Source organism: Megascapheus bottae, chromosome 6 (assembly GCF_031878675.1).
Source record: "Megascapheus bottae isolate mThoBot1 chromosome 6, mThoBot2.hap1, whole genome shotgun sequence".
Lineage (NCBI taxonomy): Eukaryota > Metazoa > Chordata > Mammalia > Rodentia > Geomyidae > Megascapheus > Megascapheus bottae.
In genome coordinates, this window is record NC_143514.1 from 59,172,022 (window position 1) to 59,192,622 (window position 20,601).

At 49.2% G+C, this 20,601-nt stretch overlaps 1 protein-coding gene across 2 annotated transcripts; it reads right to left on the bottom strand.

The window, feature by feature from the left end:
• Positions 1–218: 218 nt before the first annotated feature.
• On the bottom strand, positions 219–16,778 carry Mfsd2a (MFSD2 lysolipid transporter A, lysophospholipid). Of its 2 annotated transcripts, XM_090335175.1 has the most exons (14): positions 16,565–16,778; positions 14,629–14,760; positions 12,489–12,613; positions 6,058–6,181; positions 5,850–5,928; positions 5,318–5,475; positions 4,161–4,251; positions 3,939–4,060; positions 3,651–3,734; positions 2,530–2,613; positions 2,328–2,440; positions 1,826–1,969; positions 1,564–1,740; positions 219–686 (listed from the first exon to the last, which is right to left on the bottom strand). In XM_090335175.1, exons 1-14 carry the CDS (start codon positions 16,655–16,657, stop codon positions 623–625), a joined length of 1,590 nt encoding a protein of 529 aa, XP_090191301.1. In that variant the 5' UTR covers positions 16,658–16,778; the 3' UTR covers positions 219–622. The 2 variants fall into 2 exon arrangements, with proteins under 2 accessions (XP_090191301.1, XP_090191302.1); XM_090335176.1 differs by lacking the exon at positions 2,530–2,613.
• Between the last annotated feature and the right edge of the window lie 3,823 nt (positions 16,779–20,601).

A 20,601-nucleotide genomic window follows, 5' to 3' on the forward strand; every position in this document is an offset into this window, starting at 1 on the left:
GCTGTCAGGATACCACAACGTACATACAAAGCCTCTATTCGGTGCCTGGTACAGAGTAGGTGTTCAGTAAATGTCAGTCGAGGTTATCACCCCACCCCTACCCCTTCAGACACATTGACGCCACCCAGTGGTACCCAGGCCTACTGGGCCTATTCATTATCCAAGTTGCCACCCAAGGGCTCAGTGAGTAGCTGAGGACACAAACAGGAACAGACAGCTCTGTTTTCTAGCTTTTATGAAAATTAATAACATTAATAGCTCACAGAAATATACATACACACACCTTACTATATACATAGTCATTAAGTTATTAATTAGTCTCTGTATAAAACGTTTCTACTTTAGTGTTCCAGGCTTAGCCTGCTCAGTCCTTGGCATATTCACAGTAGCAGCCCCAGGGCTTGGTCCTGTGGGTAGACAGAAGGGTGGCAGTATGGAGCACAGCCAGCTCTACGCAGATACAGATGTCCTGGACTGTGTTTGCCTTCCAGTGCTTGGTCCCTGTCTTAGCTGGCACCTTGGGAACAGCTGTTCAGTGAGTGGGCCAACAGGTTCTGGTCCCTCATGTGGCCTGATGACCCAGGCTCTGTATATGGTGGCATCATGGATCACACATGATGTTCTAAAGGATGCTGGCTAGCTCTGTGGAGTCTGCGTCGGAGCAAGCTGAGCTGCTGGCTTCATCCCTGCAAGAATCAAAATCAGAGGAACCTGGTTGGATGAAGTGTTCAACGATGTGTCCTTATTCCTCCCCACTGCCGCCCGCCTCCTCCTGGGATCTTGGCCATGCAGTTCAAGCCAGTGGTGGGACTCCTCTAACCCATAGGACAGTTCACTCCCTCTCACTTTCAGTTCAGGAACTTCCAGTATCTTTGTTTGCTGTTCTTGCTGCACATAGGGCACCATAAACTTCAGGGCTACATTCTGGTCTTGGCTGGCTGATAAGCTGGCATGACTCACTCTACCCTACCCTCTAATCTTAGGCGCACCTCTGCATAGCAGGTGCAGCCAGAGCACCAGGCAGACCTCAAAGCCCAATTTTACCCTTTATCCACTGAGAAGACTCAGTTTCTTCATCTGTATAATGGGAACCCTACGAATCTTTGCCAGCCAGGATTCCCAAAGGACTACATAGGTAAGAAGCACCTCCAAGTCTGGGATTTTGGTGTATTTTGGCACATGGCAGGCACCCAGAAAGTGGTTTTTTTTGTTTGTTTGTTTTTTGTTTTTTGTGGGTCATGGGGCTTGAACTTGGTATGGGCCCTACCCTGGAGCCAAGCCCCACTTCCCATTTTCCAGAGGTTAATTGGAGATAAGAGTCTCAGGTCCTTTTGTGCCCAGACTGGCTTTGAACCTTGATCCTCAGATCTCAGCCTTCTGAGTAGCTAGGATTACAGGTGTGAGCCACTGCACCCAGCAGAAAGCGTTTGTTGAATGAAGAAAGGTGAAGTCACTCAATTCAGTGGCCAGCATATAACTTAATGTTGGAACTGTTAGAGTCTGGGCCTGGCTACCAGAGGCAAAAGTGGAGACTCAGACTAGATGACAACCCCCACATCTCACCGCAGAGCCTGAAGGGCCTTCTTGTTCTGCCGCCGCTTCTCCTCATTGATGGGATACAGCTTGAAGAGGAGGAGGCCCAGCAGGATGAGGATGATGGGAGCCATGGTCACCAGCATTTTCAAGGTAAACTTGACCCGCGATGGCTGGGAGCAGCCCCGCGTTTGGTACCCAGCAAAGCTGTGGGAACGGAGCCAGTTTTGAGAACGTGATACCTGGGACCCAGGCCTGCACACCCCACATTAGTGCCCCCCACCCCACTCACTCGAGATTGAGGGTGGAGATACCCAGTGAAACGCCAGAGGCAAACTTGGTGAAGAACACGTAGAAGGAAAAGAAGATGGGTTCGGTGTCATGGCAGTTGGGATGTTTCAGATGGAAGTCATCAATAACATCAGGCAGCATGGACCTAGAGAGAGACAGTGGCTGTCACACAGCCAGCCATCCCAGGCCTCCACCAGCCTGCGTGGCCCCGGTGTTACTAAGAAGAAGATGCAGCTTTCTAGAGAACAGGCTCCTTTTGCTCAGATAATCCCCATTCTGTGTTCAGCTCGACGAATGGAGTACAGGTCAGATTTTAGCCCCTATTTCCCTCTGTGACTGGGTGTTCTTGCACAGTTTACAACCTATGCAACTGTATGGGATAGTTCAATTGGTCCCTAACCAGTTCTACAAGACCCATAGATTTGGCCCTATAGGAGAAGCTCCCAAAGAACTCTTTCAAAAAAGCCTTAGAGCTGGGAGTGGGAGGCTAGGAATATACCTACCAAGGTAACAGGAAGGCAGCTGCTACACTGACGCCGGCTGCTATGGCCACCACATATGTGACAATTAGGTTACTCTCCATGAGGGCCACCAGGATGAGAAATGGCACTGCTGACTAGGGGAGGGGATGCAGGAAGATGGATTAGCTGGAGGCTCTCACTGGTCATCCCTTCACTCCACCCAAGACCCTTGCACCCCACTCACTGAGATCCCAATATACACAGCTGTCTTCTTGCCAAACCGCATTAGGAACCACTGCCAGATGGGAATGCTGAATGTGGCTGAGAGCTGTGCATGGATAAAGTGGGTGAGAGGGACGAGTTAAAGCCCCTCCTGCCCTTCCCAACACTCCAAAGACGCTATATTCTTGCCAAGAGCAGCCAAGTGGCACTCTTTAGGCAGCAAAGAGGTAAAGGTGCATGTGTGAGCTCCCTAAGGGAATGACAGATAGTCCCAGACTTTGAAAACCTCTGAACAGGGGGTTCCATAACATTCTTTTTTTTTTTTTTTTTTTTGTTCTGGTCTTGGGGGCTTGAATTCAGGGCCTGGGCACTGTCCCTGAGTTTTTGAGATCCAGACTAGTAGTCTACTACTTAAGCCACTGCTCTACTTCTAGGTTTTTATGATAATTAATTGGAGATAAGAATCTCAGGGACATAGCCAGGTATCCGTGGCTCACATCTGTAATCCTAGCTACTTAGGAGGCTGAGATCTGAGGATCTTGGTTCAAAGCCAGCCTGGACATGAAAGTCTGTGAGACTTTTTTTTTTTTTTTGCCAGTCTTTCTCTAATCAACCATGACAAAAAAAAAAAAAAAAAGACTCTAAGGGATTTTCCTGTCTGGGCTGGCTTTGTCTTTTTTTTTTTTTTTTTTTAGTCTGTCACAGGGCTTGAACTCTGGGCCTGGGCATTGTCCCTGAGCTCTTCTGAGCAAGGCCAGCACTGTACCACTGAGCCACAGTGCCATTTCCGGTTTTCTGGTGGTTATTTGGAGGTAAGAGTCTCATAGACTTTTGTGCCCCAGCTGGCTTTGAACTGTGATCCTCAGATCTAAGCCTCCTGAGTAGCTAAGATTACAAGCATGAGCCACAGGTGTCCAGCTCTGTAAAGTCCTTAACATCTTTGCTTTTGCTAGGCTAAACATCAACCCCAAATTCCTCTTACAATCCTCCCTAATCAATTATAGGTCAAGTTCAACCAAATATTCTAGAAAACCTCCCCCTTCGCTTCAGGACCCTGGCCCAGTCTGGGGACATCCTCTGACCATTCCACAGGCTGTGCTGCATCAGTCCAGTCTACTCACCACCCTCAGTCCCCACACTCACCATGATGGCCAACAGTAGATTCTGGAACTCATTACGGAAGCCCAAGGTGTAGGTGCAAAACAAGGCAAAATTCCCTTCTACCAGCTGAGGCATGGCAAGGGAGGGGCAGCAAATGCAAGGAAAGACACAACGTTGGGGCTGAGCCACCCTAACATATTCACCACGCTTAACCCTCCCCCATCCCACCTGTCCCTCAGCTTAATCACCTCCTAAGTCCTCTCCAACTCCACTCCCATTACACTTCCCCTCAGCCTCCCCCGAGGATCAGTACTCAGGACCCCAACTCACCATAAAAGCCAGGGAGGTAAAAAGGAAGCCAGCAATGAGTTTAACATAAGGACCATGGCTCATGACCAGCCGGAGTCCCCGGAAGAAGGACATTTGTTCAGTCTTCTGGGCCTCATATGGCTCTAGGGACCACAGAGGACAGTGAGGAGGGAGCAGAGGGCCAGGCAGAAAAACACAGCCCCGTTGTGGTAAGATCTGCACCTTCTCCAGGGCTCTACTCACTTCTCTGCTCCCGCACACCAAGGATCAGGATGATGGCACAGATGACATAGATGGAGGCGATGACCCCTGCTGCCAGCAGGTATGCATTTTGCTATGAAGAAGGCAAAATGGACAATATAGAGAGATAGTCTGATCTCATCCTAGCAGTTCCAACGCACAATCTGAGACCAGTGCTTTCTCTGCAGGCCTAACTGTCTCCCTTGGTGAGCTAGAAGGCTCATCTGGGATCTGTGGTGGCTTCTCAAGGCTGTGCAAAGTTCAGGTATGCACAATGTTACAAAGCCAAAGCTGGAGAGTCTCAGAGCCTGTATTTCATTAGTTCTATCACCTTGGGAAAATAACACAAGTCTCTCTGGGCTTCAGTGTTCTTATCTGCAAAGTGGGTATATTGTCCTGGTAAAACTACCAGTGGCCGGGCCGGGAGTTTGGCCTAGTGGTTAAAGTGCTTGCCTAGCATGCATGAAGACCCGGGTTCGATTCCTCGGTACCACATACATAGAAAAAAGCCAGAAGTGGTGCTGAGGCTCAAGTGGTAGAGCTCTAGCCTTGAGAAAGTCCAAGGACAGTGCTCAGGCCCTGAGCTCAAGCCCAGGACTGGCAAAAAAAAACCTACCAGTGGCTTATGCTCGCAAACCTAGCTACTCAAGAGGCTGACATCTGAGGATCACAGTTCAAAGACAGGCCTGACAAGAGTCTGTGAAACTCTTATCTCCAATGAACCATCAAAAATCTAGAAATGGAGCTTTCGCTCAATTGATAAGAGTATCAGCTTTGAGCAAAAACGTTAAGTCACAGTAAAGGCTTCGAGTTCAAGACCAGTAAACATGCAGAGAAAAATCCTACCTATCACATGCCCAACCATTAGCTGTTTTTACTGTTTTTTATTTTTATTTTATATTTATTTTTGTTTTGTCGGTTGTGGGACTGAACTCTGGGCCTGGGTGCCACTTGTGGTTTTCTGGTGGTTAGTTGGAGATAAGAGTCTCACGGACTTTTTTGAGCCCGGGCTGGCTGTGAACCATGATCCTCAGATCTCAGCCTCTGAGTAGCTAGGATTACAGGCGTGAGCCACCATGCCCGGCTTTGTTTTTACTATTTTTAAGATGAGTGCAAAGTCCCTCCATTCCCTCCAATCCCTGTCCTACAAGCGGTCTCACCATTTGTTTTAGTGAGGTGGTGCTATGTGTTCGATTAGCACTTTCCGGAACCAATGAAGATTCGTTAGGGTCCTGAAGACAAGGAGCATTGGCTTGTCCCACAATTTGCCCCTGGATCGCTGTGCCTAGCACTGTGCCCAGCACCTCCACGGTCATCCCTGGATAATGGAAAGAAAGTCTTTGTAGAAGGGCCTGGTTTGTAGGCCAGATGGATGGGAGCTCAGCTCTAGTTCCAAGTATGATGCATGTGAGGACAGGGCAGATGACACCTGGGCCTATATGCATGTGGTTCTGTGTGATCTCAGGCTAGTCCTTGAATCCTTCTGGATATTACCTGAGCAGTAAGGGGATTGAGTTCTTTTTAAGGTAATTTCATGGGATGAGGATGTTACTTAGTGGGAAAATGCCTCCTGTGCACAACATCTTGAGCAAGAAGCTGGGCCCTCAATGGAAGAAGGCTAGCAGGAGGATCTGTAAGTGAAAGATCCAGGGTCCCTTATGGGCAAGGTCAGACAGCTGGGGAGAGACTTACGATAGGCAGTGGCAGAGTCCCGCTCGCTCTGTTCCGTGCTGATGAACATGGTGAGCGCTGAGTAGGGAACGTGGAAACACTGGCATAGAACAAAGACCTTTGCCAGTCAGATGGAGGGCAGACAAATGAGGGCCCAAGGACTGCCTCACCTCTGCCCCCTGAGACACCCAGAAGTGTGGAGAGAGGGAAAGGCTGGGGACATACTCACCGTGACTAGTGTCTCAAAGAGGCAATAGAAAATCAGGTACCAAAGGGTCTGGCCCTGTGAGAAGTCAGGCACGAACCAGATGAGGAAGTAGGCAATAACAGCCAGGGGTGTGGAGAAGATGATCCTGAGGAAAGGGAGAGGGTTGAAGAGGTGGCTGAAGTTACACTTCAAAGAATTTGGTCCAGCCAGAGGCTCAGCTCTGCTCCACTGAGTACCCACCACGAAGGAATTTCCTTTCCCTGAATCTATCTATCCAGGGCCTTTGGAAAGATGCTAATGGTCAAACTTGGAAAGGTCTATTGGAACAGGCCCCCTGACTGAAACTATGAAGATGGAATTACGAGAAGATCAGACCAATCTGAGTTCTATGTATGTCTCCCAAAGAGCAAAGGTTCCAGTGGCAGAGGCTTCTAAGCCAAGGGAACTAAGAATGGAGAACAAGAGCTTGGTAGATCGGGGAGGCAAGGAGAAGGAATAATTCTAGCATCCAGGTATTTTCACATGTGTGCAGGCATCATTTGTGCATAAGTAAGAAAGCTGGAGTGGGGTGGGGGTGGGGAAGGCCAGGTCTAAGTAAAGGAAGATGGAGAGGCAGGTGGGAGGATGCAGACCAGGGAGGTCTGCCACATGGGAGTCTCACTTAGCACAAATATTTAGACTCTGTGGACTGACCTTGCAGCCAGAGCAGTAACTGGCAAGGTGTGCAAAGATTAAAAGGAAGGCCTTCTCACACTTCAGGGATCCAATTCTGCTCCTACCAACCAGGTATAAAAACTCTTGGTTGGGTGCAGATGGCTCACACCTATAATCCTAACTACTCAGGAGGCTGAGAACTGGGAGACTTTTTTTTTTTTTTGCCAGTCCTGGGGCTTGAACTCAGGACCTGGCACTGTCCCTGAGCTTCTTTTGCTCCAGGCAAGCAGTCTACCACTTGAGCCACAGTGCCACTTACAGCTTTTTCTGTTTATGTGGTACTGAGGTATCGAACGCAGGGCTTTTGCATACGAGGTAAGCACTCTACCACTAAGCAACATTTTCTGGGAGACTCTAATCTCCAATAAACTACTCAAAAAAGCCTTATGTAGGGGCTGGGAGTTGGGCCTAGTGGTAAGAGTGCTTGCCTAGCATGCATGAAGACCCGAGTTCGATTCCTCAGCACCCCACATACATAGAAAAAGCCAGTAGTGGTGCTGTGGCTTGAGAGTGCTAGCCTTGAGAAAGCCCAAGGACAGTGCTCAGGCCCTGAGCTCAGTCCACAGGACTGGCAAAAAAAAAAAAAAAAAAAAAAAGCAGATGTAGTGATATGGCTCCATGGTAGAGCACTTGCCTTGAGCAAAGGAAGCTCAGGGACAATGTTCAGGACTCGAGTTCAAGCCCCAGAAGAAACAATAAACAAATATTTTAAGTTCTCTGAGGCTTATTTCCTCATACATAAAATAAGAATGAAAAAATAGCACATATCTCATGTTCAGTATTTACTTTATGGATTAAGTGTCAATTATGTGCTTGGTGCTGTTTTAATTTCTTGGGGAGAAGAGTAGTGAAAAAAAAAATCATTGCTCTCAAGTCAGGCACTGTGGCTTATGCCTGTAATACTAGCTACTTAGGAGGCTGAGATCTTGAGGATCAAGGTTCAAAGCCAGCCCAGGCACAAAAGGACCTGAGACTCTTACCTCCAACTAACCTCTAGAAAATGGGCAGTGGGGCTGTGGCTCAAGGGTAGGGTGGTAGCCTTGAGCTAAAGAGCTCAGGGACAGCACCCAGACCTTCAAACCTTATGACCCACAAAACAAAGAAACATTGCTCTTATGGAACTTATATCCTAATTGTTTAAGCAGAAAAGATAAGCTTAATTAAAAAAATAGAAATTGCTCAGCCTTAAAAATGAAATGTTGAGCCCATACTACAGCCTGGAGAGTACTAGGCTGAAAGGAAGACACAAAGAACAATTGTACAATGTAGCTTAGGAGGTAACCAAACCTAAGCATTAACTTCATGGACATAGAAAGTAGTGGTGGTTGGCAGAGGCTGTAAGGAGGGAGAAATAGGATTCTTGTTTAATTGGTGCAGAATCTCAGTCCTGGAAAATGAAAACATACAGGTGGCATGGTGGTATAGGCCTGTAATCCCAGCACTCAGGAGGTAGAGGAAGGAGGATGTCTAGTTTGAAGACAGATTGGTTACAGAGAAAGACCCTGTCTCAAAAAGATGGAGGTGGTGATGGTCATTCAAGGATTTGAATGGATTTAATGTCACTCAGCTAAACACTTAAAAATGGTTTTATGGGGGGCCGGGAGTTTGGCCTAGTGGTTAAAGTGCTTGCCTAGCATGCACGAAGACCTGGGTTTGATTCCATGGTACCACATACATAGAAAAAAGCCAGAAGTGGTGCTGAGGCTGAAGTGGTAGAGCTCTAGCCCTGAGAAAGTCCAAGGACAGTGCTCAAGCCCTGAGCTCAAGCCCAAGACTGGAAAAAAAAAAAAAATGGTTTTAAGGGGCCGGGAGTTTGGCCTAGTGATAGAGTGTTTGCCTAGCATGCATGAAGACCCAGGTTCAATTCCTCGGTACCACATACATAGAAAAAAGCCAGAAGTGGTGCTGAGGCTCAAGCCTCAGAGCTCTAGCCTTTAGAAAGTCCAAGGACAGTGCTCAGGCCCTGAGCTCAAGCCCAGGACTGGCAAAAAATAAATAAATAAAATAAAATGCTTCTAAGCCAGGCACAGTGGCTCACTGTAATCCTAGCTACTCAGGAGGCTGAGATCTGAGGATCAAGGTTCAATGCCAGCCTAGGGAACAAAAGGACCTGAGACTCTTATCTCCAATTAATCACTAGAAAATGGGAAGTGGAACTTGGCTTCAGGGTAGGGGGGAGGTAGCCTTGAGCTGAAGAGCTCAGGGACAGCGCCCAGGCCTAGATCAAGCCCCATGACCCACCAAAAAGAAACCCCCAAAACTTCTAATGGCAGCCGGGAGTTTGGCTTAGTGGTAGACTGGTTGCCTAGCATGCATGAAGACCTGACTTTGATTCCTCAGTACCACATTTACAGAAAAAGCCAGAAGTGGTGCTATGGCTTAAGTGGTAGAGCACTAGCCTTGAGGAAAGCCCAAGGATAGTACTTAAGCTCTAAGTTCAAGCCCCAGGACTGGCAGAAAAAAAAAAGTGATAAAAAATGGTTCTAATGGAAGCTGGGTGCTAGTGGCTCATGTGTGTAATCCTACCTATGCAGGAAGCTGAGATCTGAGGATCTCAGTTTAAAGTTAGCCTGGGCAGAAAAGTCCTTTCATCTCCAATTAACCATTTAAAAATCAGAAGTGGGGCTGGGAGTTTAGCCTAGTGGTAGAGTGCTTGGTTAGCATGCATGAAGACCGGGGTTCAATTCCTTGGTACCACATACATAGAAAAAAAGCCAGAAATGGTGCTGTGGCTCAAGGGGTAGAGCTCTAGCCTTGAGAAAGCCCAGGGACAGTGCCCAGGCCCTGAGTTCAAGGCCCAGGACTGGCAAAAAAAACCAAAAGTTAATAAAAATCAGAAGTGGTGCTGTGGCTCAGGGGGTAGGGCACAAGCCTTGAGCACAAAGAGGTTCGGAGACAGTGCCCAGGGCCCTGAGTTCAAGTTCCACCACAATCAACAACAGAAAAAAATGGTTCTAATGGCAAATTATCACATTTTGCCAGTTTTTAAAAATGTTATATAACACATTAGAAGGTGGTGAAGGCTTATGGAGAGAAGAAATACAGCAGGATGCAGAGAATCAGAAATGAGAATGGTGTTGCATTCACAGGGGCAGAAAGTCTAGGCTTCCCTGAGCAGAGAGCAACTGCAAAGATGGATGACATTTGTCTGAGGCAAAAGCAGGTGAGCTGGGAAACGGTCAGTCAGAAGGTCCTCAGACAGAAGTATGCCTGGCAGGGTTGAAGAATAGCAATATTGTAGGGCTGGAACACAGTGAACAAGAGGTAGAATTAGAAGATAAGCTGGAAGAGGAAATGGAATAGCTCACAAACTACTGGAAGGGCTGCTTTGGTTCTACTTCATAAACTTGAAGTAGTCTTGAGACTAAAAAAGTTGATAGAAAAATGTAAGAACAGTGCTTGGGGGTTAAGTATTTGCTGTGATCTCAAAAACAGCAGGCTGGCAGGAACCAACTGCAGGGTGCTGAGGAAGACATTGAGCTGGGACTCAATTCAGGTCTAATCTCAGGCCCCGCCTACTGCATCTCAGCCTCCCTGAGTCATCCTAGTGAAACCTGCCTCTCACCACCTGGCTATGAGAATGCCAGGAAAAGCAAATGTCGGTCTTCCGGCACTGGAGGACAGGATCCAAATGAAGACTTAGAAGCCCGGTGTCACTGGTTCACGCCTATAATCCTAGCTATTCTGAAGGCTGAGATCTGTGGAAGGTGGAAGCCAGTCCAAGCAGGAAAGTAAGTCTGTGAGACTCTGATCTCCAAATAACCAGCAGAAAGCTAGGAGTGGAGTTGAGGCTGAAGTGGTAGAACACTAACTAGCCATGAGCACAAAAGACCAGGAACAGAACCCAGCCCTGAGTTCAAGCTCCAGGACCTGCACAATGAAAACGCAGGCTTAGAGGAGGAGTAATCTGGGATCTGGAAGGAGACAAAGTGCAGGATTAATAAACAGTAATGAGCCCCAAGCTTCTTATATTGCAAATGAAAGGGGTACCAGGCCCTCAGTGTTCATGAGGGCTCAGGGTTCTGAGTGTGGTATGCACAGGAATGTCATGTACACTGGGCTCTATGAGCCACCCAGTGATTGCTCAGACAAGCACAGAACTGAAGCAGAAGGGGTCCTGTAGAGCCTGCAGAGCCTGGGCTGCTACGCCCCCAGCCATAGTCCTCAGATCCTCCCTCAGGTAGTGAGGGCCTGCTGAGCCCCACCTCCCCCATCCCACCCAAATCCAAGTGAGTATCTGCAGAAAACGGAGCTCCAACGGGCTTTCCCCCAACACTGCAGGCAGCCGAGCAGCAGAGCCCCTTGTGACTGGGAGTAACCTCATGTGTTAGGCTGGTCAAGGAGCTGCCTCCCATTGGCTGGGCCTCATGAGGAGATGTGGCACAGAGTCCCGCCTTCCACCAGCTGCCAGGAGACGGGCAACAAGCCAAGTCTCACGGGCTGATGCTTAGGGAACCCTGTGCAGCCTGCCCAGGTAAGGCAGGCTTTCCTGGCCCTGGCCCTAATTCCTGGATCAAAGGCTCTAACCTGGGCCTTTGCCAGGGGCTGGCAGGATTGGGGTGGGTGGGGGGCCTCGTGGGAAAGGAAGCTGTGGAGGTGTGGGGGCTGTGGGAAGAGCTTTGAAGGCCGGAGACCAGGTATGGGCGCCCCTGGGGCAGGAAGGCGCCCACTTGAGCTTGGATGGGCTGGAGATGAAAGGGGTATTTCCCCCCCCCCACTCCCTGAAGCAGGATGTCCTGGAGGGAACCAGAGGCCCGGCCTGGCCTGTCTTGTGTGTGTCTCCCTTGCTGTCTGATCTATGGAACTGCCTCCACCCGCTCCCACCCACCCCCACCCCCTTGCCCCATAGCCTGAGACTGAGCACTACAGGGTAAGCAGCAATGAAAAATGTAGTTCACATCATCTAGGACATTAGAGATTATGGGCCTCCAAACCCATTCCCAGTATTCCTCTTAACCCTTACCCAATATAAGTCACCCTAAAGGAGTGCCAAGTTCTCTACTACTTAATATGTCATAGACCCAGAGTTCAAGTCCCACAGCCACACACACACACACAACCACAACCACAGACACTGTTCTCAGTACTTTCCACATATAAAAACATTTAGCTGGGTTCCAGTGGCTACTCAGGAAACTAAGATCTGAGGATCATGATTCCAAGTCAACCCAGGCAACAAAGGTCATGAGACTCTGATCTCCAATTAACTACCCAAAAGCCAGAAATGGAACTATAGCTCAAAAGTAGAGCCTTGATCGACTCCAATACCAGAACAAAAATAAAAAACTATTTATTGCTCACCGTAGCCCTATGAAACATTCCTTATTCCCATTTTCTAGATGAGGACACTTAAGGCTCAGAGATGTTAAGTGACTCGCTCAGCATTGCGCAGCTACTAGTAGTGATGTTGGAATTCAAACCCAGGCAAGCTAGCTGCAGAGTGCAATCTCTCCACTGTTTTGAAGACCTACCTCTGCCACAACAGAAGAGGTCAGTGAAAGAAGGTAAAAGTCCAGCTTTAAGGAGAATGAATGGGCTTTGGGGAGCCATGAAGTTGGGCTGAGGAAAGCTAGGTAGCCTGGCACTTGGACTAGCCAAGGAATGAACTGACTAGGTGGCTGACCCATGACCATGTCTGGGCTTTTACTTCAGCCCTTCTCACCTCCTCCAGCCTGCGATAAAAGGATAAAGAAAAGGCAGATAAGTTGGAAACCTTGCCTTCTGCATCTTCCACTTACCAGGGCATGAGGCGACCCAGTTGGGTCCAGGGGGACTTGCTGATGCAGAAGCCCACCAGAGGGTCAGTGAAAGCATCCCAGGCTCGGCCCACAAAGAGGATGATGGAAGCATTGAAAGGGTTTACCTACAATGGGAAAGATACAAATGACAACTCATTCGTTTTGCTCACCTCAATCTTGCAACCCTATGCTGCTCCCACTTGGACCTTTAAAAATGATAGAGGCAGGGATATAGCTCAGAGGCAGAGCATTTGCTGAGCATGTGTGAGATCCTGGGTTCAATTCTCTGTACTACGAGGGAAAAATAGAATCACTATAGCATTTTCTCTGATAACAGGTCCACATCAGAAGCTTTCCAGCTTTCTGCAGCCCTTAGAAATATCCCATCAAATAGAATGAATCGAGAATAATTTCCTTCCTTCTCTTTCAGGTGAGAGACCTAATAAGAGAACTAATATTCATTGAATAACCAGTGTGCATCACTTTTCCCACCTATATAATGTGAGTTATGTTATCTGTCTTACAGGGTCATGCTCTGTCTTGGATATGGAAGGAATATGCCTTTTAAAAAGTGGCCCATGGGCCAGGAGCATAGCCTCGTGGTAGGGTGCTGACCTAGCATGCATGAAACCCTGTGTTCCATTCCCTGGAACCACATACACGGAAAAAGCCGGAAGTGGCACTGTGGTGCAAGTGGCAGACCACTAGCCTTGAGTAAAAAATGTCCAAGGACAGTGCCCAGGCCCCGAGTTCAAGCCCAGGACTGGCCAAAAAAATAAACAAAAAGTGGCTCATCGGCCTGGGAATGTGGCTTAGTTGTAGAGTGCTTGCCTAGCATGCATGAAGCCCTGGGTTTGATTCCTCAGTACCACATAAACAGAAAAGGCTAGAAATGGCCCCATGGCTCAAATGGTAGAGTGCTATCCTTAAGCAAAAGAAGCTCAGGGACAGTGCCCAGGCCCTAGGACCAAGAGGGGGATGGGCTCAGAAAAAAGTGGCCCACCAGCTGGTGCTGGTGGCTCAGGCCTCTAATCCTAGCTACTCATCAGGCTGAGTGGTGGAGTGCCATCACTGAGTGAAAAAGCCAGTGAGAGCATGAGGCCCTGGGTTTAAGCCCCAATACACACATACACACAAACACCAAGTGACCCTCACGAGTTACTCAAACTCATACAAACACTCCCAAACAAACACTCTAGTCTCTACATTTAGATCTCCTGGGCTCTTCCGCATCCATCAAAACCCTGCTATTGCTATTGTTCTAGAAATCTGGCAGCATCTTCCACACTGTAGTTGCTCCCCCCCCAGTCTGATCCCCACCCCCAACTCCAAAACTCACTATAGTTAAATATATCTGCTGCAGGTTTCTCAGAATTACATCCAACCCATGAGAATTACTCAAAAACTAGCTGTTGAATGAACTTATTTACCCTTCCTGGGTCTTAGTGTTCCCCACCTGTAGATGGATACAATGAAGATGACCTGCCTGCCAAGTCAGATGCTACACAGAAAAGTCAGCCAAGGCAGGAGCCCTGGTAGCCATGGCTAGTTTTCAGTCTCCCACTCTCCACTCCAGACAGGGTGAATTCCCAGGATGCCAGGCTGCTGGCCAAGGCTTCTCAAAGCACAGACTAGCCCTGCTTCACCCAAAGCATCCCTCCCAGTCAAAGCCCCTATGCACCAGAGAGTTTTAACTGAGCAAAGCATTTGAGGACCCCGCTGACAACTACAGGCCACTGTTCCTCAGGTGCAGGTGGAATACATCTCCTTCACAAGCCTGGCAATGTCCACCAACCTCTGGGCCAAGGCAGCTGACTGTCTTCCAGCCAGGGACACAGTGTGCCAGTATCTTCTGAGAATAGTGTCACTGGTTGGTTCCATTCTCCTTTACACTACTGTCTACCCCCCATCAGGCCCTATTGCTTTTGCCAGGCAACCAGGAATTGCCAGTGAAGTAAGACTCCTGGGGGCAGAGACTCCCTTCCTAGATACTTTGGAAAGTCTTATTCCTCATTCACTGTGACTGCAAGAGTACAGTAGGGATTGGGGATGTGTTTTACAGAAGGGGAAAACTGAGGGGGCCCCTATCTTTTCCCATCTCAGAATGCTAGAAGAGCCCCAGAGGGCTCAATTCACTCACCAGAGCCACGTCCAACAGGTAGATCTGCAGGAAGAACCCCAGGGCACAGCCTGTCACCTGGTAGGGAGCCCCTCCAACAGCATAGCAGAGCTTATTGCAAATGGACAGCTGCTGTTTCTTTTTCGGTTCCTTCTGGGAAGACAAGAAAAGGATGAAAAGAAGCCCAAGATTCTGGTCTCCATAAACTGTTCCTCCAGCCAACTGCCAGGAGGAACAACTCTGCTTTGCTCTGTACCTACCCAGGGAAATCCCACTTCCTGCCAATCCTGGGGTTTGAACTCAGGGCCTGAGCACTGTCCTTGGGCTTTCCTCAAGGCTAGTGCTCTACCACTTGAGCCACAGCACCACTTCTGGTTTTTCTATATATGTGGTACTAAGGAATTGAACCCGGGTCTTCGCACATGCTAGGCAATCAGTCTACCACTAGGCCAAAGTCCTGGCCGTGAGATTCTTTATTTTTAAGAACTTGGGGGAAAAGAAATTATACTGCAGAGGAAGTTATTCCTAATCTACCTCCTGCAGGATTTTTGTGTTTTTGTTTTTTTTTGTTTTATTTTTTTGCCATTCCTGGGGATTGAACATAGGGTCAAAGCACTGTCTTTGAGCTTTCTCAAGACTAGCACTCTATCACTTGAGTCACAGCACCACTTCCAGCTTTTTTTCTGAGTATGTGGTACCAAGATATCTAACCCAGGGCTTGTGCATACTAGCCAAGCACTCTACCACTAGGCCACACTCCCAGCCCCCTGCACACCATCTTTAAAAAACCACTCCCAGGGCCTGGGCCACTGCTTCGTTCCAAACTCCAGAAGGGGAGCATGCCTCAGCAGCAGACCTGTCCCCACCTGGCACAAGCTGCCACAACCTGAAAATCTTCCTGCTGCCAAAAGCTGACAGGCCCAGCCCAGACTCCTGCCCTGGATCAGAGGCCAAGATCCACCTGCCTCCTGGGTGAGAGCTCAGAGGGTTGCAGGGGCCCAGCCCAGCTGGCTGCAGACACAGCTGTTCATTCCATCTGTCCCAGAGCTCCCTGGTCCCTGTGAGCAATCCCAGGATTCAAGCTCATCCAGGAGTTGTCCTCCCCTCCAGCCCCCTGATATACACAGCCCTTCCAGCTCCTAGGGGATCTTATAGAGGGGAGGATATGGCCTCCGGGTGACAGACTGGACCCTTTCTGGGTGGGGCAGCAGAGAGGCTTAGCGTTGCCCAGGGAAAGAAGAGATTACTCATACCTGGTAACAGTGTAATTGCTCACCAGGCTCCTTCCAAGGATCAGTTAATAAAATTAAAATTAAAAGGCGGCATCTCTCAAGTGGATCTATTGCCAGAGATGCGTTCCTGGGGGCTCCCCCTCTTTTCATTTGGTCGTTTAATAGGTTCTTAAGACAGGCTGAGGCGGAGGGTTGAGATGGACGCCATGCGCGCGAACACCCACATTCACACAAACGCCTTTAGAACGTGCGGCTCCTTTAAGAGCAGAGCCCTTGTTCTTATGAATGAACTTGAGTGGCCCACGGCAGAGTTGGAGCGCGAGGGTAGGCGGGTTTGGGGGAGGGGGCCCTGGGGGTTAAGGGGTAAAATATGGGGGAAGCACAGGGGTTCCCAGATTTCTGAGGTCCCTCGATCTTTTCAGGCGAAAAACCAGAAGCGCAGAGCACTGAAGTAACCAGAAACAGGCTAGGCACAGTGACTTCCGCGGAAACGCGGAAAGAGGGTGAGCAAAAGGGGGCGCCCCCGCTGGCTACAGACCTCCCGCATCACTCCCCGACCCGGGGGCATGCCCCCACCCCCCTCTCCCTTTTGCTTCTAGGCCTGCAGGTCCCCAGCTATCCCAAGCGTCTGCCCCAAGCCCGGATCGAATCTCTGACGCCCTCTTGTACCCCCATCCGGGTGTGCCCGCCACACCCTCCCTACTCTTGGGGTGCCGGGCCCTTACCTTCACCTGCGCCGGCCGTTCAGCGGCTTGAAGGATGCCGGTGGGCAGCAGTCCAGCCGCGGAGCTGCTTTCGGCGCCCTCTCCTTTGGCCATGACCCGTGGGCCACGCCGTCTAAGACCGAGACCGGGACGCCGGGATGCTCCCCTGCTCCGTGGGCCCCCGCTCTCTCCGGGCTCCCGTCGTAGCCGCCGCCGCCACCGCCGCCGCCACCTCCACCACCGCCACCACCACGTTCGTCGCACGCCAGCCGAGCCGGGAGGCAGCCTGGGCACACTCTCCCCGCACGCCCCCTCCGCGCCTCTTAAGAGCTGCGGCCCGGCCCTCCAGCCTCGGGCCAATCCCTGAGCCCCGCTGCTGAGCCCCCAGCCAATCCCAGCGCCCGCCGGCTCCTCCATCACGCCCCGCCCACCCCACAGCGCCCAGCCACACAGCCACGTTTTCAAACCTTGGAACCGGCATCCGGCTGCCGCGGCTCCTCGCTCCACGCTCCTCGCAGCCTAGGGAAGCCTGAGAGACCTACCTGGGGTTTCCCCAGGGAAACGGAGGCCCAAGACTGAACGCGACCTGCTCGAAGGCCCCCCGCACCCCCAGAGTGAGTGCTTCCTGAATCATGCCTGATACCCATGAATTCTGAACATGTTACCCGACCCCCCCCCCCCCGGCCCTTTTCAGGATATAGGAAAACTAGGGACTCGGAAGCTCAGTGGTCCCTTCGATATCTGGAGCCTGACTGAGTCCCTCCCTCCCCTAAACCTGGAGATTGCAGACTGTCACTTTCCCCGCCTCTCTCCTCCATTTCCCAGCCCCCAGAAATCCACCGTCCCTTCCTCCTGTCTTTGGCATCTAAGGGGCCGGAAAAACGGAGGCACCCAGTGGCCCTTCCTTCCCGCAGGATGGAGAAGTGCCAAACCCACAAGCACTCCTACAATAAAATCGGCCTTTTATGGACAGCCCTTACCATCTCTGAGTTGGAACTATTATTATCCCTATTCTGCAGCTGAGAAAACGGAGACTCCAGGAAGAGGAGCAGCTGTTATGTGACAGAGCAGGGACGGGAAGGTTTTGTCCTGTTCTACAGTCTTTGCTCTTGATGGCCCTGCATACATTACCAGAGACCCAATGGCCCACAGGTTCCTCTCCAACAAAGCTACAGAGGCACTTCAAGTTGAAACAGTCAGGTTGAAACCGTCTGGTTTATGAAAAAAGTTGCAGAGGAATGTGACAGGAGGACTATAGTCTGAAACAGAGGTCTGGCATAGGTGCCAGAAAAGAACACTCTTTCCCACCTCTGCCAACATTATCACAGACTTCCCAGATACTTGTGGCTGGGTGAAGGCCAGTTCTCCCTGATCTCTGAAGGGGGGTGCTGGGGTTCTCACAGGCCCCTCATCCTAGTTTTTGTGTCTCTGCTGTTAGGCTTCTTTATTCTTTAACTCTGATTACATAGGAGATAAATGAGGTCTCGCTTGCCAAGGTGGCCACACCAAGATTCCTCCTGTGCCCAGCATTCCATCATGGGCAGGCAGAAGTGAGCCTAAGTAAAGCTGTGGAATACCATGAAAAGGTCTTCAGCTGGCTCCATGCCTCTCCCATGTCTCCCCAGATCTCTTCTACATCTCCCTCCCTACATACAGTTCCTCTTCTCTCTCTCCAGACTCAGTTTGCTAAGGTGGACTTTATGAACCTTTCCAGATCTAAAATCTTTACTCCAATAGGACCACAGCATTCTACAAGTGATCTGTACCCCTACACATCATCTTTTCCTGGAAGGTAGAAAATACATATTTTTCATGGCTCACTAAGTAGATTTGGAGCTTGTATCATTATAGGAGTGTGTGTGTGTGTGTGTGTGTGTGTGTGTGTGTGTGTGTGCATGTGCGTGTGCCCTAGTAGTTGAACTCGGGGCCTTCATTGTTAGGCAGGTGCTTTACCACTGGAGCCACACCTCCATTATTTTTTTTTGCTTTCTCTTATGATCGGAATAGGTTACTGTATTTACACCTGGTGACCCAGGTCTCATTCTACTTACATTTTCTGTGTGTAGCCTGGGTGACAGGCTCATGCCACTGTGCCAGCTATTCTTTTTTCATATTGGTTGAGATGTGAGATCTTGAGAACTTTTTACATAGGCTGACCTTAAATCATGATCCTCCTTGTTTTCACCTGCCAAGCAGCTGGTCTTTTAGATGTGAGCCACAGGTACCAGTGTATGATAAGAATTTAATAAATATGTATGCAGTGAATGAATGTTTAGTTCAAGTACGGGAGGGGCCTATTCAGAAAAGCACCACCAGGCTCTTCCATGTACTGGCTGTGTGGCTAATCTTAGCAACCTCCCAGTGGATAAGTTATATACATTAATAGGACCTACTTAATAGAGTCAGTTGAAGATGAAACAAGAAAATGCACAGGAAGCATTTTGCACAAGTGCCTGGGAGCTGAGGCTAGGCTGGTCCCCCTCCTGGCCTGATTCCAGTCTGTCAGTGTAGCAACGCAAGATTCCAGATATGGCCTGACCAAGCCAGCACAATAGGCCTATTCTTTCCCCCAGTCTGGACACGACACATTGTTAATGCAGCCTAAGACTGCTAGGCTTCAGAGCCTTTCTCTCTCATGATTAGTTCCCATTAGGTTGTGGTTAACTAAATCATTCAGATCCTTTTCTCCAGAGCTGAGGTCAAGTCAGGTCTCTCCCCGATCCTCAGCTTTGTGTAAGGTCTTAAAGCTCACAGTGGACCTTCATCTTGCTCCTTTCAGTCTGTTGGGATAGTTTTGAATGCTGGCTTAGAGTTTTTTTCCCCCTCTAAATTTAGAGCCAGCCTGCCCTTTGCAACTTCAACTCCTCCATCCATATTGTCCATTAGGAGAAAGCTCCATTAACATGCAACTAACTGGAGATACTCATTCACTAGGAACTGAATCAGAGCACTGGCTAATCATTGAGCACTGACTGTGTGCTGGGTAAGTACTGTGCTAAGTGATTTTGTTTTGCTTTGTGTCTATCATGATCGTGACTCCTGGTAGAATATGGAGAAGCTGTTATTATTACCACTATTCTACAAATGATAAAGCAGGAGCTAAAAGAAGAAAAATAGAGATTATACTTTACAAACCCAGAGTCAAAACTGGGCATTGGTAGCTCATATCTTTAATCCTAGCTACTCAGGAGGCTGAGATCTGAGGATTGTGGTTTAAAGCTAACCCAGGCAGGGAAGTTTGTGAGACTTTTATCTCCAATTAACCAGCAAAAAGCTGGAAGTGGAGCTTCAGCTCAAGTGATGGAGCACCAGCCTTTAGTGAAAAAGTTAAGGGAGGGCTGGGAGTTTGACCTACTGGTAGAGTGCTTGCCTAGCATGCAGGAATACCCTGGTTCATTCCTCCATACCACATACTTAGAAAGCTGGAAATGGTGCTGTGGCTTAAGTGGTACAGCCCTAGGCTTGAGAAAGTCCAAGGATAGTGCTCAGGCCCTGAGTTCAAGCCCTAGGCCTGGGGAAAAAAAAAAAGAAAACTAAGAGATAGCATGCAGACCCTAAGCTCAAGCCTCAATATCCACACAAACAAATAAAAACAACAACAAACCCAGGTTCGTTTTTCTGATGCTGTGCTTGGTTGTTGTTTTCCCAGGTTCTAACTGTATGACTCTATTAAGCTCCCTGGGCATTTTCCATTTACCTCCTTCCATTTACCTCCATTTATCTACCTTCCATGGCCCTAGGCCTGGAGGCTGAGAGGCCTTGCTGAGATGCCAGGCCATAGTGAACAGATCTCAACAGCACCAACTCTACTAGCCCCAAGAGCCTGAAGCAGAGAAGGGATCCATTCTTCACAACATGTTCCCTTTCTTGTAGAACAGCAGTTCTAACTAGAGCTTCTTTCTGAGGGGCAGACAGCTTCATACTCTGTGGTTGTACCCTTCAAGCCATCCATACCCCTTCTGGGTCCAGCCAGGACTTAAAGCCTTTCCTTGTTGTCTTCTACCTGTCTGTATCTGCACAAGGCATCAATCCTAGCCTGGTGGGCTTCTTTATCTACC

Coding starts and splice junctions, on each gene's coding strand:
- Mfsd2a (XM_090335175.1), bottom strand. CDS start 16,657: ATGGCCAAAGGAGAGGGCGCCGAAAGCAGCTCCGCGGCTGGACTGCTG. Junction 5,929..6,057: donor TCTTTGAGACACTAGTCACG/GTGAGTATGTCC, acceptor GTTCTATGCCAG/TGTTTCCACGTTCCCTACTC. Junction 5,476..5,849: donor GGACTCTGCCACTGCCTATC/GTAAGTCTCTCC, acceptor TCCATTATCCAG/GGATGACCGTGGAGGTGCTG.